Here is a 16,743-nt window from a genome sequence, read left to right on the forward strand (position 1 = left end):
TTGATTCCACCCTATGAAAACCAGAAACAAGACAGTGACTAAGTCCCTAAACAATGAGCACAAGGCGATTCAGACCTTCGGAAGGAAAAAGGAAAGCCCCCAGGAAGAAGCGTCATTTGTCACCCGGTCAAGCCAGCAGCCTCGAGCAAAACTGCAGCTAAAATCCTGCACTCAGAGGTGGGTCAGACAGGGAGAACAGAGAAAGTTGAAAAGAAAAAAGCTTTCTACGATGTGTTAACTTTTTCATAAAGGCTTGGGCAAAAGAACCCCACTTCCATATGCCTGCTCATTCTCTTTCCACTGGGGTGGCTTGCTTTAAAGGAGAAAAGAAGAGGGTGAAGACTTGGATAGGTGGCCTCACGCTTGGTCAGGAGGAATCAGCAGCCCTTTACCAGAAAACAAAGGCACCACACTGATACAGAAGGTGGGGGGGAAGGAAAAAAAAAAGAAAATTAAGCCTCCAGGAATGACTGAAGCGCCTTCCTGATCAATTACACTGAGATTCCCAGTTCATTTTGGTCCGTAAAGTCAGAGACACAACCTAATTTCCTGCTGTCTTTCATTCTTGGGCTAGGTTATTAGGTTCACTTCAAATCTCTCAACCACTGTCAGTTCTCCATTCAACCTAGTACACTCAAAGTACATGACTATATATAGTAGAAGCTTTTACAAATAATAATGGCTAATATTAACTACTGCTTATTATGTGCCAGGCATGCTACTACTTCACAGATAAAGAAACTGAGGCTTAAAGAGGTGCAATGACTTGCCCAAGACAACACAGCTAGCAATGATTTAACTCAGGCTGCCTCACACGACTGCTTGCAAGCAGTCAATCAAGAACACACCACCCGGGGGCTTCCCTGGTGGCGCAGTGGTTGAGAGTCCGCCTGCCAATGCTCGGGACACGGGTTCACGTCCTGGTCCGGGAAGATCCCACATGCCGCGGAGCGGCTGGGCCCGTGAGCCATGGCCAATGAGCTTGCGCGTCCGGAGCCTGTGCTCCACGACGGGAGAGGCCACAGCGGTGAGAGGCCCGCGTACCACAAAAAAAAAAAAAAAAAAAAAAAAAAAAGAACACACCACCCGGGACCTTCCTGGTTGAGCAGTGGTTAAGAATCCCCCTGCCAATGCAGGGGACACGGGTTCAAGCCCTGGTCCGGGAAAATCCCACATGCCGCAGAGCAACTAAGCCCATGCGCCACAACTACTGAGCCTGTGCTCTAGACCCTGCGAGCCACAACTACTGAGCCCGTGTGCCACAACTACTGAAGCCTGCGCGCTCCAGGGCCCATGCTCCACTACAAGAGAAGCCACCACAGTGAGAAGCCTGCGCACAGCAATGATGAGTAGCCCCTGCTCGCCGCAACTAGAGAAAGCCTGCGTGCAACAACAAAGACCCAATGCAGCCAAAAATAATTTTTTTTACAAAAAAGAACACACCACCCTTTCAGCCTGTAACAAAATCCAGTTCCCCCTTTTTTATAGTAATAGCCTCACCTAAAAAGAACAAAATCCATTTTATTTTTTCTTCTTATAAAGATTGATTTTTTAAATTGAAGTACAGTTGATGTACAGTATATAAGTTACAGGTGTACAATACAGTGATTCACAATTTTTAAAGGTTATAGTCCATGTATAATTATTATAAAATAGTAGCTATATTCCCTATTTTGTACAATATACCCTTGTAGCTTATTTTATTCGTAATAGTTGGTACCTCTTTACTCCGTACCCCTATTTTGCCCCTCCCCGCTAAGATCCTTTTTAATGAAAACTGCACAGGAACTAGTGCAGTGAGAATGGATCTCAAGTTGATTTGCTGATATTGGTGCTAGGTTTGCCTTTCTGAAAGGTACTCCTTCTTCTACAGGACGTACCTCCAAATCCTCTCCACTGAAGGGCAGGAATAATTATGCTTTGGGTACAGTTCACAGGACAAATTTCCTCTGGCCGAGACCCACGGTACAGCCGAGGATCCAACCCCACCCCTCAGTACAGCAGAACAACCACACTCATGCCAGCCAGCTGCCCTGCGTGCCCACCCCAGACCATTAGGAAAAGCAAGAAAGGAATTCCCAAACCTCAGACAGATCTGAAAGGGCAGTACTTCCCCCCAAAGGAAAACAGGCAAGAAAAAGCAATCCACAAGCGTGTTTAAACAAACAGAAACAGGCCTTAAACATACAAAAGTAATGCTGTTTCTTTAAGCCACCTACATAATATTTATATTTTCCCATAGCTGGGAAATCACTGACTACAGTCAAGCAACCCCTGAATTCACCTTTGCCGTGCCATTAAACCTGGATCTGCTTAAACCAATACAACTTCTGTTTTGTTTCTCATCTCAAAGCTCCACTGAAATTAGAGTCCAAATACACCAACTGAACCTTAATTCCCCTGGAAAGCTCCTTTAACTGTAAAACATCATGGAATGTTAAACTGCATTTTAGTATTGGTATTTTTTTTCTATGTAATGCACCTAGCTATGTTTTCTATTTTCATAAAAAATTTTTGGTTTTTGTTTTGCTGTTTAAGAACTGTATCAGACACACAAATTTCTATGACCTAAATGGCAAAATACCAATAAAAAAATATTCCTCAAAACAAGCATCTGTAGGAAATTTTCAGGGTAAATTTGAGTTGTCTAAGAATATGAGGATTAAGGAGGGTTCATAATCTATCTAAAGTCAGAAATAACTCTTCACATCCTTTTAAAAGATTCACTTAATTAAAATACTCTGAAATGAAAAAATTAAATGAGACCAAACAAGCGGTTAATCAGATTATAACACATTAAGCAACAATTTCGGACACAGGTGAACCTTAAAGCAGACTGTGGGGACAGATTCCATCTAATTGCAATTTTTCAACCACAAACAATAAGCTCACAGGTATACAGTATAAAAATCCTCTTTTGTAGGTGGGATTTTTACTAGTTTGTCCTAAACTTTTTTCCGTTCCCAGTATATTTATAAGAGAGCTTAGAATCCTCAAAATTCTACCATAGTGGTTGGAAAACTGATGCTAAATTTATTGAAATTCAAAGATAAGCAGGCACTCCCAGTCACCCTTTTTCACACGGTTAGCAAAAGACACATCATCCAGCTCCCCACCCTCCATATTCCACAGTGTATTCACAGGATGCTGATGCTGTCTTAGCAATGCCTTTCCTGTGTTGTAATTATAGGAGTTAAAAAAGTATTTTCCTCTGAGTTTCAGTGATGTCAGCCTGAAACACATTCTAAAGTATTTCCAAAGGCCAGAACATGCAACCACCCTTTGGTACAAACAAAGTCAAAAATAACCTGAAGTTCAGCTGACCACAAAAAAGGGGAAGCATCTACCCAGCTAAATAGGCATGAGACTCAAAGAGCAGTGTTCTCAAGATTTCCACCTACCTAACATATGGTCAAAAGCCATGAACAGGGACTTCCCTGGTGGCGCAGTGGTTAAGAATCTGCCTGCCAATGCAGGGGACACGGGTTCGAGCCCTGGTCCGGGAAGATCCCACATGCCGCAGAGCAACTAAGCCAGTGCGCCACAACTACTGAGCTTGTGCTCTAGAGCCCGTTTGCCACAACTACTGAAGCCTGTGCTCCACAACAAGAGAAGCCACCGCAAGGAGAAGAACGCGCACCGCAACGAAGAGTAGCCCCTGCTGACGTAACTAGAGAAAGCCCGCGCGCAGCAACGAGGACCCAACACAGCCAAAAATAGATAAATAAAACAAATTAAAAAAAAAAAAAGCCATGAACATTGCTCACACCAAGACCCACTCAGAAGTACAAAAGAAATTAAATTCACCATTGTTTTTTGTTTTTGGGGGGTTTTTGGCTGCACTGCGCAGCATGTGGGATCTTTCATTCCCCAACCAGTGACTGAACACCCTGCAGTGATGCAGTGGAAGCATGGAATCTTAACCACTGGGCTGTCAAGGAAGTCCCTAAATTCACTGTTAATTAAAGGAATGCAGTAACAATGAGGTGTCTTTACGAAGTTTTTCCTCTATCTTAATGACTACAGCCAGTGGAGCTGAGGGTGCAGTGAAACCAGATAAAAATATAGTCTTAAATTGACAATAAATAACTAGAGCCATAAAATGGTTACACCCTCATGCTCAGTAAATTCTATTTTGTACATCTATCCTAAAAGAAAACAATCCAGGACCTCCCTGGTGCAGTGGTTAAGAATCCGCCTGCCAATGCAGGGGACACGGGTTCAACCCCTGGTCTGGGAAGATCCCACATGCCGCGGAGCAACTAAGCCCATGCGCCGCAACTCCTGAGCCCACATGCCTAGAGCCCGTGCTCCACAAGAGAAGCCACTGCAATGAGAAGCCCACACACCACTACAAAGAGTAGCCCTCACTCGCTGCAACTAGAGAAAGCATGTGCGCAGCAATGAAGACCCAACATAGCCAAAAATAAATTTAAAAATTTTTAAATAGAAAAAAATCCATAAATGGTAAAGGCTTCTTGCTCTTGTTCACTATAGTGTTATTAGCAAAATTAGAAACATCCATGTTTTCCCTTATTTCAGGAATAACCGCCTACTCAGTAAAATACAATGTAGACATCAAAATGATAGCTGAAATCATGAAGCAATATCTCATAATTCTAACTTTAAATAGCAGGATCCAAATCTATTAGTATAATTTTCCTCAAAAAATTAAAAATAGAATTATCATATGATTCAGCAATGTCACTTCTGGGTATATACCTGAAATAATTGAAACCAGGGTCTCTAAGAGATATCTGTACACTCATGTTCACAACAGCAATATTCACAATAGTCAGAAGGTGGAATCAACCCAAATGTCCATCGACTGATTAATGGATAAACAAAATGAGGTGTATATATCTATATAAAATGGAATATGATTCAGACTTGAAGGAACTTCTGACACATGGATGAACCTTAAGGACCTTATGCTAAGTGAAATAAGCCAGTCACAAAAAGACATATACTGTATGATACCACTTATGAGAGACACACAGAAACAAAAAGTAGAATGCTGGTTGCCAGGAGCTGGCCAGGAGGAGAAAAGGGGAATTGTAGTTTAATGAGGACAGAGTTCCAGTTTCCAAGATGAAAACGTTCTGGCAACTGGATACACAGCAATGTAAATGTGCTTAACACTACTGAACACTTCAAGATGGTTTAGATGAAAAAAAAAAAAAAGGTTTAGATGGCAAACTTTGTTACCTATATATATTTTTTTTTTCGGTACACGGACCTCTCACTGTTGTGGCCTCTCCCGATGCAGAGCACAGGCTCCGGACGCGCAGGCTCAGCGGCCATGGTTCACGGGCCCAGCCGCTCCGCGGCATGTGGGATCATCCTGGACCGAGGCACGAACCCGTGTCCCCTGCATTGGCAGGCGGACTCCCAACCACTGCGCCACCAGGGAAGCCCCTGTTACCTATCTTAAACCACAATTTTCATTTTTATTTTCTTGGCCATGCCACCGCAGCTTGTGGGATCTTAGTTCCCTGACCAGGGATCGAACCTGGGCCCTCCGTAGTAAAAGCACAGAGTCCTGACCACTGGACAGCCAGGGAATCCCCAAACCACAATTTAAAACAATAATAGTTCAGTATGATTATATATGTGCAAAACAGAAAAATGAAAAAACCTAGAAAACAATTCTACAAAATAATATTTATATATAAATAATATCTGTGATGTGCTTTTTATAGCACTATTAATGAAAGTTAAGGGGCTCCCCTGGTGGCGCAGTGGTTAAGAATCCTCCTACCAGATCAGCTCGGTGCTTTGTGACCGCCTGGAGGGGTGGGAGGGAGGGAGATGCATGAGGGAAGGGATGTGGGAACAGATGTATATGTATGACTGATTCACTTTGTTATAAAGCAGAAACTAATAAAAAATAATAATAATAAAAAAAAGAAAGAAAGAATCCTCCTACCAATGCAGGGGACACGGGTTTGAGCCCTGGTCTGGGAAGATCCCACATGCTGAGGAGCAACTAAGCCCGTGCGCCACAACTGCTGAGCCTGTGCTCTGGAGCCCTCAAGCCACAACTACTAAAGCCCGCGCCTAGAGCCCATGCTCCGCAACCAGAGAAGCCACCGCAATGAGAAGCCCGCGCACCGCAACAAAGAGTAGCCCCTGCTCGCTGCAACTAAAGGAAGTCGCACACAGCGAGGAAGAACCAAAGCAGCCAAAAATTAATTATTAACAAAAAAATAAAATAAAATTTAAGGGGCTTCCCTGGTGGTGCAGTGGTTGGGAGTCCGCCTGCCGATGCAGGAGACACGGGTTTGTGCTTAAGAACATATTGCTCTAGCTATTTATAAAATCTTAAAATCTTTCCAGTACAAATGACATGCATATGAGAAATTACTCATTTTTCAGCATATACAAAACAAACATGGGGACAAATTTTGGACTCAGATCTTGCTCTTTACCATGGATAAGAGTTGATCTAACTAAATGGCATGAGAGCAGGTTTCAATCTGGTTTGTTCATTGAATCCCTAGCACAGTCTAGGCCATTGTGAATATTCAATAAACACTTGGGAAATGAATTTAGGAAACTCCATTCACAATCCATACACACACACACAAACACACACACACACTCTCTGCCCAACCTGCACTAATTTCATGAAAACACTTTGCTGCTTACGTTCTAAATCTTTTAAATCCAAGATCTTCTAAATCTATTCTTCTGGTCTCCAATTCCCCAACTCATCCTTTTTCCTTCTCTTATTATCTCACTTTGTTTAGTATCTGGCAAAAGAACTGAGTGTTGCAATATATAATTGGTAAATTATCTTAGCTGATGGAATCATGTAGCAGCAGTGAGCAATTACAGTCTATAAAATGCAGATTACTCTGGCTGTGTTAATACTCTATGAAAGAATGAGCCCTCTCCTCTGTACACTGAAGGCACAGTTGCAGCTAGAATGCCATTAGGATGGTTTTATCCTATCAGCTCACAAGTGAAAAAAAGGGAAGTCTCCCCACACACAAGTTTCACAATCTCAAAATGCTTGTATGTGTGACCCAAGCTAGGCTGAGAAGAAACTATACCAAACAGCAAACGGCAAGTTCCTCTTCACAAAGAAAAATCTTCGCAGTGGGCCTGGCTGGTACCACATCCATTCACCTGCAGCCATCTAAAGGATGGAGATTCACACCCTTGGCAAGAGTTAGCGCAAACAGCATTGTCCAACAGATATATAACACAAGCCACTAACTTAAAATTTTCCAATAGCCATGTTAACAAATAAACAGGTAAAAATTAATTTTATTTGACTCAATATATCCTAAGTATTATTTCAACACGTAATCAATATTAAAAAATTATTGTGGTATATTTTATATTCTCTTTCCTTTGTCTTGGAAATCCAGTATGTACTTCAGACTCACAGCCTCTCTCAAATCAGGTGAGCCACATTTCAAGTGCCAGCAAGCCATATGTGGCTAATAACTACCTTATGTGGGCAGCACAGTTTTAGAATGATGGCCACTTCTATTTTGCGACATTTTTACATTTATTTCACATTTTAATATTTTTTATGGGCTCTGACATCTCTTTCCTAGTGTGTATTTGGGCCCTCTCCATTAAAAATATGTATATAGCAAGTAAACAAAAACCATTTCACCTAGCCACTGAGAGGCAAACCAGAACTAACTATAGGATGATTATATTTCTGCTGGAACACAATCATCTACACGTTTAGGACAGATGTCAACAGAGAAATGTGGCTTGTTTTACAGGGGTACACATCTCAGCCAACGTTTCCATCTAAATAGATGTAATAGCTTTACCAGACTTTGCACAATAGGGGTAGTTCCTGAAAAACTGTAAACAGTTAAAAGGTCCCTTTTACTAAAGGAGCTAGCTAGCTCTTTAAAGAAAAATGAGAGATGCTTTCATTTGTGAATTTGATAAGCTTTTTAAAAATTACTAAATGAGGCTAGGGACATTATTTTTTCACTGCTCTGTCCCCAGAGCCAGATTTGGGGGTGGGGGGGAGATGCAGATCCTCCTTACATGTCACCTTCTCAGAGAAGTCTTCCTGAATCACCAATCCGAAGTACACACCCCTCCCCTAGGCCTTCTACTCTTCTCATTCACGGCAAAACTAAACTGTTTGCAAAAATAAACCCATCTGCTGCATGAATGATTGAGTGGCTTTCTTAAAATAAGGGGGAAAATAGAGCTATATCTAAACTAGAAGTAACAGATATACCAATATCATCCTTTTTTAAATGGCTAAGATACTGTGGAGGCTTATGGTCTAGTTGGGAGAGGGGGAAACTGTGTACATTTGTGTATAAAGGAAAACTCACAGTACCAAGTACTGGGACTTCCATCCAAAATGATGAGTAGGCTTCCATTCATCCAATCGCCTACTAACTGCTGGGTATTTATTTTAGACCCTGGGTAAACGTGCTAGTCTCTGTCCTAAACAAAATATAATAACAAATTATCATTTTTGCTATGAAGGGAAAAAGCAGAGGACCTTTAAGAGGGAAGGGTGCCTACTTCGGATTGGTGGTTCAGGAAGACTTCTCTGGGAAGGTGACATGTAAGCTGACAAAGGAAGAGGAACTAAGGGAAGCAATTCCAGGCCCAGGTTCCTCTCCCGTTGTGGAGCACAGGCTCCGGACGCGCAGGCTCAGCGGCCATGGCTCACGGGCCCAGGCGCTCCGCGGCATGTGGGATCATCCCGGACCGGGGCACGAACCCGTATCCCCTGCCTCGGCGGACTCTCAACCACTAGGCCACCAGGGAAGCCCACAGGCTGTTATTTAAAAGTTGCTGCATCAGAGAGCCAACAATAAGCTGAGCCTTGTTATATAACATATATGATATAGGCAGTACTTGCTGAGCCAGAATAAAACCTCCCACAAGGCAACATATATATCAGCTCTTCAATGAGACAAGGACGCAAACGGGCCAAGTTAGCCAGGATGTACCTTTGCAAGCATATATCTTATAATATCCAATGTTGTCTTTCACCATGCCTTCCAAAGAGGGGTCTGGCTAGCTAATGACCCTGGGACAAATCAGAAGTGAAAAACAAGCCTCGAACTGGGGCCTTTATCAAAAGGCAGATATTTATGTGGGAAGCTGGGAGTAAGCAAGAACTGATGCTCCGGGCTAGAAGCTGGTGATCAGGCCACACTAGAAAGCATTCGGTCAGCCTAATTTTTTTGTCCCAGAAAATGAATGTTTACAGTATGACATGCACTGACTGCTAAAGGAAGTCTAAAAAGAATAACCACATTATTGGATATTTTTAGCTTTTCTTTTCGTAAATGTTTTGTGTCACTGCTTTCCAAATAATTCCAAATCTTGCAAGTCAGACAGAAGAAGAAATAAGGTAGACAGTGTATTGTTCATGTATGCAGGTATATATGATTGGTGACTAATTTCCTTTTGAAATTCAGTTAAAGGAATGTGTCTCTGTGAGTCCTGCTCACACAAACACAAAATTCCAATGGATTAATACTGTGCAAGGACAGAATATATTGGACACGGCAACAAAATGTGCACATGAATGTGCACCCGGCAAAACTGACTGCTGGGACTGTTTATATTCAGTAATATAGGGATTCAATGTTAGTATAAAAAGTTTAACCGAAATACCTTTAATGTTATAAACCACTGCTCTTTGCATCCCTACCCACCGCGGCCTATCACCAAAACTTCTAATGGAAACACTGAATAAAACAGTGCAACTCATTACTGTTGATTCTAGCAATAAGACACAGAACCAGAGAACCACAAAAATATTTAAATTACGATTAAGGAAAAAGCCCGGGGCAAACAGAGACCTATTATGTGGAGTCTCACAGGCTTGCCTTATTAAACCATTCTTCAGTTTAACTTTTTTAAAAGCGTGGATGGTTCAGAAGACAATTTCAAGTTCTTCAAGACTTCTTGACTATTCTACTTCTAAAGCAAACAGTGTCATGTCTTATTCCTATTATCTACACAAGGATCAAGCCTTAGCTTACAGAAAAAGCAGAATAAGACATGCTGACAGATTATATTAATAATTTTAGTCCGTTTCTTATTTATTTATTTATTTATGGCTGCATTGGGTCTTCGTTGCTGGGGGCAGACTTTCTCTAGTTGCACTGAGCGGGGGCTACTCTCTCATTGCTGTGCGCGGGCTTCTCACTGCGGTGGCTTCTCTAGCTGCAGAGCACGGGCTCTAGACGCGCAGGCTTCAGTAGCTGTGGTTCGCAAGCCCTAGAGCGCAGGCTCAGTAGTTGTGGCGCGCGGGCTTAGCTGCTCCGCGGCGTGTGGGATCTTCCCGGACCAGGGCTCGAACCTATGTCCCCTGCACTGGCAGGCAGATTCTTAACCACTGTGCCACCAGGGGAAGTCCAACAATTCTAGTCCATTTCTACTCTTGGAAGCCTGAATGTGTAGAAAAGGAAAATTATGGTAACAGACTGTTGACATTCTTGGTTCTGCACGAAACAAAATGGTGAATTCAAAAGTATGCATTATGAACACTGTAATGAAGATATATGAATGACACCTATCGGGTGTCAAAGTTTTAAGAAACTCCGAAATTACAGATGTCCATTTTGCAAAAGGAAAATGGAATATTAAAATTATTTTTGGAGGGCTTCCCTGGTGGCGCAGTGGTTGAGAGTCCACCTGCCGATGCAGGGGACACGGGTTTCTGCCCCAGTCTGGGAAGATCTCACATGCCGCGGAGCAGCTGGGCCCGTGAGCCATGGCCGCTGGGCCTGCGCGTCCGGAGCCTGTGCTCCGCAACGGAAGAGGCCACAGCAGTGAGAGGCCCGCGTATCGCAAAAAACAAACAAAAAAAATTGGGGGGGGACTTCCCTGGCAGTCCAGTGGTTAAGACTCAGCACTTCCACTGCAGGGGGTGCAGGTTCCATCCCTGGTCGGGGAACCAAGATCTGACATGCCACATGGTGCGGCCAAAAATAAAAAATAAAAAAAAAAAATTATTTTTATAGCTGACAAGCAGCAAAAAGGAGACCAGAATTTGAGTCAGGAAGACGAGTTCTGCCTTTCCCCCACCTAAATGGAGGTCTTTGGTGAACCACTTAACAAGGCCTAACCTTTCATTAGGTGAATGTTCAGCGGATTCTTGGAAGAATCATGAGACAGGGTACATTGAAAAGCCATAAAGAGCCAACAATTATCAAACCAGGAAAGAATTCATTCATTTCAACTAATATTCACTGATGGAGGCCCTGGGGATACAGCAGTAAGCATGACATTCAAACTACCACCAAAAGGCCACACATGTTCATTCCCTCTACATCTTTCAGACCAGTTTTTAAGCTTTTTCCTTTCCTTTTCTTTCTTAAAGAGGGCACCAAAATAAGAAAGAAAATAACATTTTTGTTATTCTTGGAGAAAGAAAGAAGTTGGGCTATGTTCCTTTGCCTGGCAAGAGAAGAAAGAAACTTCTCAACCTCCTTCCCCCTTTCTCCCCATCCTGCTTTTACCACAAACATCTTGCTTTCCCTGGGTATTTTCAAGAGTTCTAGAAACCACATTTTCCTGGCTTTTCCACCAGGTGGTATAGCACCAAAAAAACTCACTATTATCAATAATAGATCCTTCTGACAACACTTCTCTTTCCATCTCTCTGAAGAAAAGATAAATTTCACTTCTACACCATATGTCAGAAGTGCCTACCTAATTCTTACAATCACCAGCATAAAAAATGAAAAAAGGCTTATCTAACCTCAGGTGAAAGATATGTTCTGTATTAAGAGTGCCTTGCTTTAGGGCTTCCCTGGTGGCGCAGTGGTTGAGAGTCCGTTTGCCGATGCGGGGGACACGGGTTCGTTCCCTGGTCTGGGAAGAACCCACATGCCGCGGAGCGGCTGGGCCCGTGAGCCATGGCCGCTGAGCCTGCGCGTCCAGAGCCTGTGGTCCGCAACGGGAGAGGCCACAACAGTGAGAGGCCCGCGTACCGAGGAAAAAAAAAAAAAAAAAAAAGAGTACCTTGCTTTAAATTTAACTCACAAATCTTATCAGGGATTTAACACACTCACTCTTTAAATAAACCCAAATGCCCACAAAAATTCAATTAGAACACCTTCTCCAACTGGCAAATAAGTCCTCTAACTCAGCACCCTGTATGTGTTATGTTAGAAGGAGAAATACACAGGTATTAAAGTTTCAGAATATACTTTGAAGCTCTTTAAGCAAAGGTCTAGGTCTTACTGTCCTGATTTTCAGCACAATCTTCAAAATACACATTGATGTCAGACCAATTCTAAATACTAAATAAGTAACATTAAATGAGCATAATATATATATACTAGATGAATATTACGTGAGTTAATGAGTATAACATAGAAACACTGTATGTGTATAAACCCAGGAAAAAATATTTTTACTTTTTTTTTATATATAAACTTTTTATTTATTTTTGGCTGTGTTGGTTCTTCGTTGCTGCACGGGCTTTCTCTGGTTGTGGCAAGTGGGGGCTACTCTTCGTTGTGGTGTGTGGGCTTCTCATTGTGGTGGCTTCTCTTGTTGCGGAGCACGGGCTCTAGGCGCGCAGGCTTCAGTAGTTGTGGCACATGGGCTCAGTAGTTGTGGTTCGCGGGCTCTAGAGCGCAGGCTCAGTAGTTGTGGCACGCGGGCTTAGTTGCTCCGTGGCATGTGGGATCTTCCCGGACCAGGGCTCGAACCCATGTCCCCCCTGCATTGGCAGGTGGATTCTTAACCACTGCGTCACCAGAGAAGCCCTATTTTTACTTTTAAAGCACTAAAGCATTTTCATACAAGTTCAACATGGATACATCGGCCCTTGTCAAGGAGCATCTCACACCTGGAGAATTCAAGACCAGCTAGTTTTTTGGAGATACTAGTCACCTCCGGAATAGACTTCAAACTACCACAACCATCTCTGACAATCTCTATTCCAAGTGTCAAATGATGACAGCAAGAAAGTAGAGAAAGGAAAGAAAGGGGAGGTCAAGAAAGAAAGAGAAAAGCAAAGTGAAAAAAGCACAAGGAAATGCAATCCTTCTACGAATGACTGGAGGGCGGGTATTTCTGACTTCGAAACCTCACAGCAAACTCCTGTCCTTAAAATACACTCCACTAAAAATAAGATTTCACTTGCTATGGACTGAATGATTTTGCCCCACCCCTGCCCAGTTCATATGATGAAGCCCTAATGTGACAAGATTTGGGATGCGGGGCCTTTGGGAGGTAAACAGGTCTTGAGGGTGCCCCCCACACAATGGGATGTGTCCTCTTAAGCGGGAAAGAGGCAGCCCTTTCTCCGGGTGAGGACACTGCCAGAAGTCTGCAAGCCAGGAAGGGGCCCTCATCACAACCCGACATGCTGGCACCCAGATCTCAGACTTCTAGCCTCTAGAACTGTCAGAAACACATACTTGTTGAAGTCTCCTAGCTTGTGGCATTCGTTACAGCAGCCTCAGGTTAAAGTGATTAGTAAATAGTATGGCCTTAAGCCTTAGAAACAATAAAGAACGGAGACCTCCTGAACCAGAACTTCACTTGGGGTTACCTGCTACTGAACAAGGGTACCCGACTTCACTCTAGCCCTTCCCTCTCCCCCCTTCTTCTGGTTGGGAAGTTAAGAGGTTCAAAAAACTTCCGAATCGTAACAAGAAATTTGACCTCATAAAGTGGTTAAATAAACTTAAAAAGTCTGGCAAGGAAACCCTGACACATTACTCCGTCCTCACCCCTCCCAGAAGGCATCACCCGGCCCTGAACGATTTTCCTTGCTTCTAGTCTCCAGAACTAAGTCTGATGGCGATGTCTGGAGCGCGCCTACTGTTTTTTAAGAGCAACCAATTTGTTCCGGTCCAGCCTTCTCTCATCTGATACGAGCACGTCTGGGTTGGCAGGGCTTCCTTGGTGTGGCTCCCAGGGCCAGGAGGCCGCGGGGTTCAAGCGCCCGACTTCGAAGTCTGTCCAAGTGTCCTGTTTCGGGGTAACCTCCCCTGACACTGTCACGGTCGGCGAAACCGGCCCAAGTACTCTTCCCATCTTCTCCGAAGTCATGCTTCCCACTGCACGCTTCCTCCAAAAAAGGAAGAAACCGGCCGAAGGCTCAGCTCTCGCCGGCCGATCCTACCTAGCACCGGAACTTGTTTGCAAAACATTCGAGGCACCTATACAATTGACTTTACTGGAAACGCACAACCTTGACTCCCGCTACCAAGATTTAATGAACGCCTGCTCTGGTCAGGCCAGGCGTTCCTCTCAGCGCTCCCCCACCGATCCCGCCACGAGAGGCGCCTGGACCGGGAAGGCAGGGGAGGCCAGGTCCCCACGTCCACTCCTGGCTGTTACACGGCCCCCAGGCCACTCCAGGGGCCACAGGCCAGGGAACGGACTAATAGTGGGGGCCGGCGTGAGGCCCGCGAGGGGGCGAAGGGCGTCCCCAGGCGCAGGGGAAAAGCGGGGAGTGGCCGGCGGACGCCTCCTGGCTCTCAGAAGTGCCCCCCAGCCGCCGGAGGCAGAGCAAGAGAGGCCATCTGCCGCGGCAGGCGGGAGCGGGCCCTCCGCCTCCCCGCCCTCCCTCCGGCTTCCCTCCCCAGGGCGCCCCGCGCACGCCCGCACGCACAAACTCAAGGCACTACCCCGGCATCCGCAAAGACAGAAACCCCTTCTCGGAGGCCGCCTCCTCCTCCTCCTCCTTCCTCGCGAGCATCCCCCGCGCGCCCCGCGGAGACCCGTGGACTTGAAGGTCCCGCCGCGCCGGGACTCCGCGGGAGCGACCGAGCGCCGGCTACAACGCCTACCGGGAACGCCACTCACTTGCTGGCCGGCGCGGGGCTTGCCCTGGGGCGCTCTCCTGAAGAAGGAAGTCCTGGCGGTGAAGAAGAAGTCCTCGGCGTCCTCCTCCAGGCTGCTGTAGCCGCTGCTCATGCTGCTGGTCCCGTCGCGCGCGGGCCGCCTCCCCGGGGAGCTGGCGGCCAGGCAGGGGGTGCCGCGCCCGCCCGCCCCGCGAGGTTCCCGGCGCGCGGCCCCGAGCCGCCGGCGGGCCGTCCTGCTGCAGCTGCGGCCGCCGCTCAATTCGGCCGTCCGCGCCCCTCCTGCCGCCTCCCGGCTTCCCGGCCCGATTCTGGGCGCGGCTGGGGCCCTGAAGCTCCCTGCGACCCCGCCCCTGGGGCCCCGCCCCGAAAGGCCCGGGACGCTCCCCACGCGGCTTGGGCACTCCCCGCGCGCCCGCAGGTGGGGGCGGCGCAGCCGGCCTGTTCCAGGCGTGCTGCTCTTTCCTGGCACTATTTGGGGAACCCCGGGAGCCCCGCCACGATAGCTGCGTTTGTGCTCCCGGTCGCTTCCCCAGCCTCCCGGATCCTGCCAGTTCCTCTGAGATCAGTCCACCCGCCCCACGCCCGGCTAGCTCGGGTTTGGGGGAGGGCCCAAGCAGAGCAGGGAAATTTCTCCGCTCTCCCCGCACTGTTCGCCCCTTTTCGGGGTCCAGCTGGTGGCAGTGTAGATTGCCCGGCCGAGGGACCCCCTCCTCCCAAGACCCTCAGGCGTCCCGCAGCCGTTTCGCCCCGTCCTGAACTCCGGCAACTCGGCCCTCCAAGAGGGTTAAAAGTTAGCTGAGACGAATGGGGAGGTAACGACTGGGTTGAGTTTATTCAAATGAAAACATCCTTTCCGGAAATTCAGTTGAGCTTCGGTCTTTGCCTCTCGCCCTTCTTTCTAGTGAGAGTTCATTTTCAGATAAGGACCCCCAAGGTCATTATGATCTTTGAGGCTACTTGGTGCGAAGGGGGGTGAACTAGTTCTGCAGTTCGAGTACTTATTAATTAAACGTGCTTTTTAAATGTCCCCTTCCACAATCCGCTTTAAACCTACAAGGCATGATTTCAGCGTTGGGGTGAAGGGTTCAGGTAACTCTATTCACCCTCCTCAAAAAAAAAAAAAAAAAAAATCCCTATTTTCTGAATCCTTTCTGTCAGCTAATCCTCTTTTAAAATGCAAATTTTTCCTCCAAGCCACCTGTGGATGTTAGTCATTTACACCTTGGTGTTATTGAATTGATTTAAATCATACTAATTTCCTTGCAGAGATCCTGACCGAAAGGTTGTTTTGAAGTTTCCGCCCTGCTATAGTAAGCCGGCTTTAGGAGAGGTTTCTTAGGAGGGGAAGAGACGGGTTAGAAAACAAATTTTTCAGCCATTATAGGTAAACTTTCTTGCATTACCTCCTTTAGTCCTCAAAACAACTCTATTAGGTAGTTAGGACTATTTTATGCTCATTTTACATCTAGAGCAGCTGAGGCTTAAAGAAAGGAAGGGAGCTGTAAGGTGGCAGGGCTGGGATCATTCTGATCTGAAGATCCTCAGATACCCTTCTAGGTCCTCTGCTTGGTCCGTGTCAGCCATGGTCGCTTGTGGACTAGCTGGGAGGGAGAGCTGGCCCGGAGATGACAAGAAGGAAAAGAATTGGCTCTTGAGTCATCCTATTTCAGGCAGAAAGGAGGCTTGCATACCTGCTCTATCTTCCTTCAGGCTTACATCCAGTTTGCAAAGTTGTCTATTAACCCGAGGGATTCACAGCAACCCCAGGAGGCAGGCCTTGGAGTTACAGCCCATTTTAAAGATCCTGCAACATTAAAGCCTTCCCAGCCACCAAGCTACTGAATAATTAGAAACATGGAATTCCAATTCTATACTGTTTCACCCAGTCTAAGCTGATCCCTATGTATGCCATGTACCTAACCTAATGTAAGGGAATGAGATGATATACTTACTT

At 45.7% G+C, this 16,743-nt stretch overlaps 1 protein-coding gene across 1 annotated transcript in view; it reads right to left on the reverse strand.

Moving 5' to 3' along the window:
• RASSF3 (Ras association domain family member 3) overlaps positions 1 to 15,223 on the reverse strand; it is a 76,059-nt gene extending 60,836 nt beyond the window's left edge. Inside the window, exon 1 of the mRNA XM_060113353.1 lies at positions 14,791 to 15,223. Within this exon, the coding sequence (XP_059969336.1) occupies positions 14,791 to 14,901 (111 nt within the window). The 5' untranslated portion in view covers positions 14,902 to 15,223. The remainder of the gene's footprint in view (positions 1 to 14,790) is intronic.
• Positions 15,224 to 16,743: the final 1,520 nt, after the last annotated feature.

Source organism: Mesoplodon densirostris, chromosome 11, assembly GCF_025265405.1.
Source record: "Mesoplodon densirostris isolate mMesDen1 chromosome 11, mMesDen1 primary haplotype, whole genome shotgun sequence".
In the NCBI taxonomy this organism is placed as follows: domain Eukaryota; kingdom Metazoa; phylum Chordata; class Mammalia; order Artiodactyla; family Ziphiidae; genus Mesoplodon; species Mesoplodon densirostris.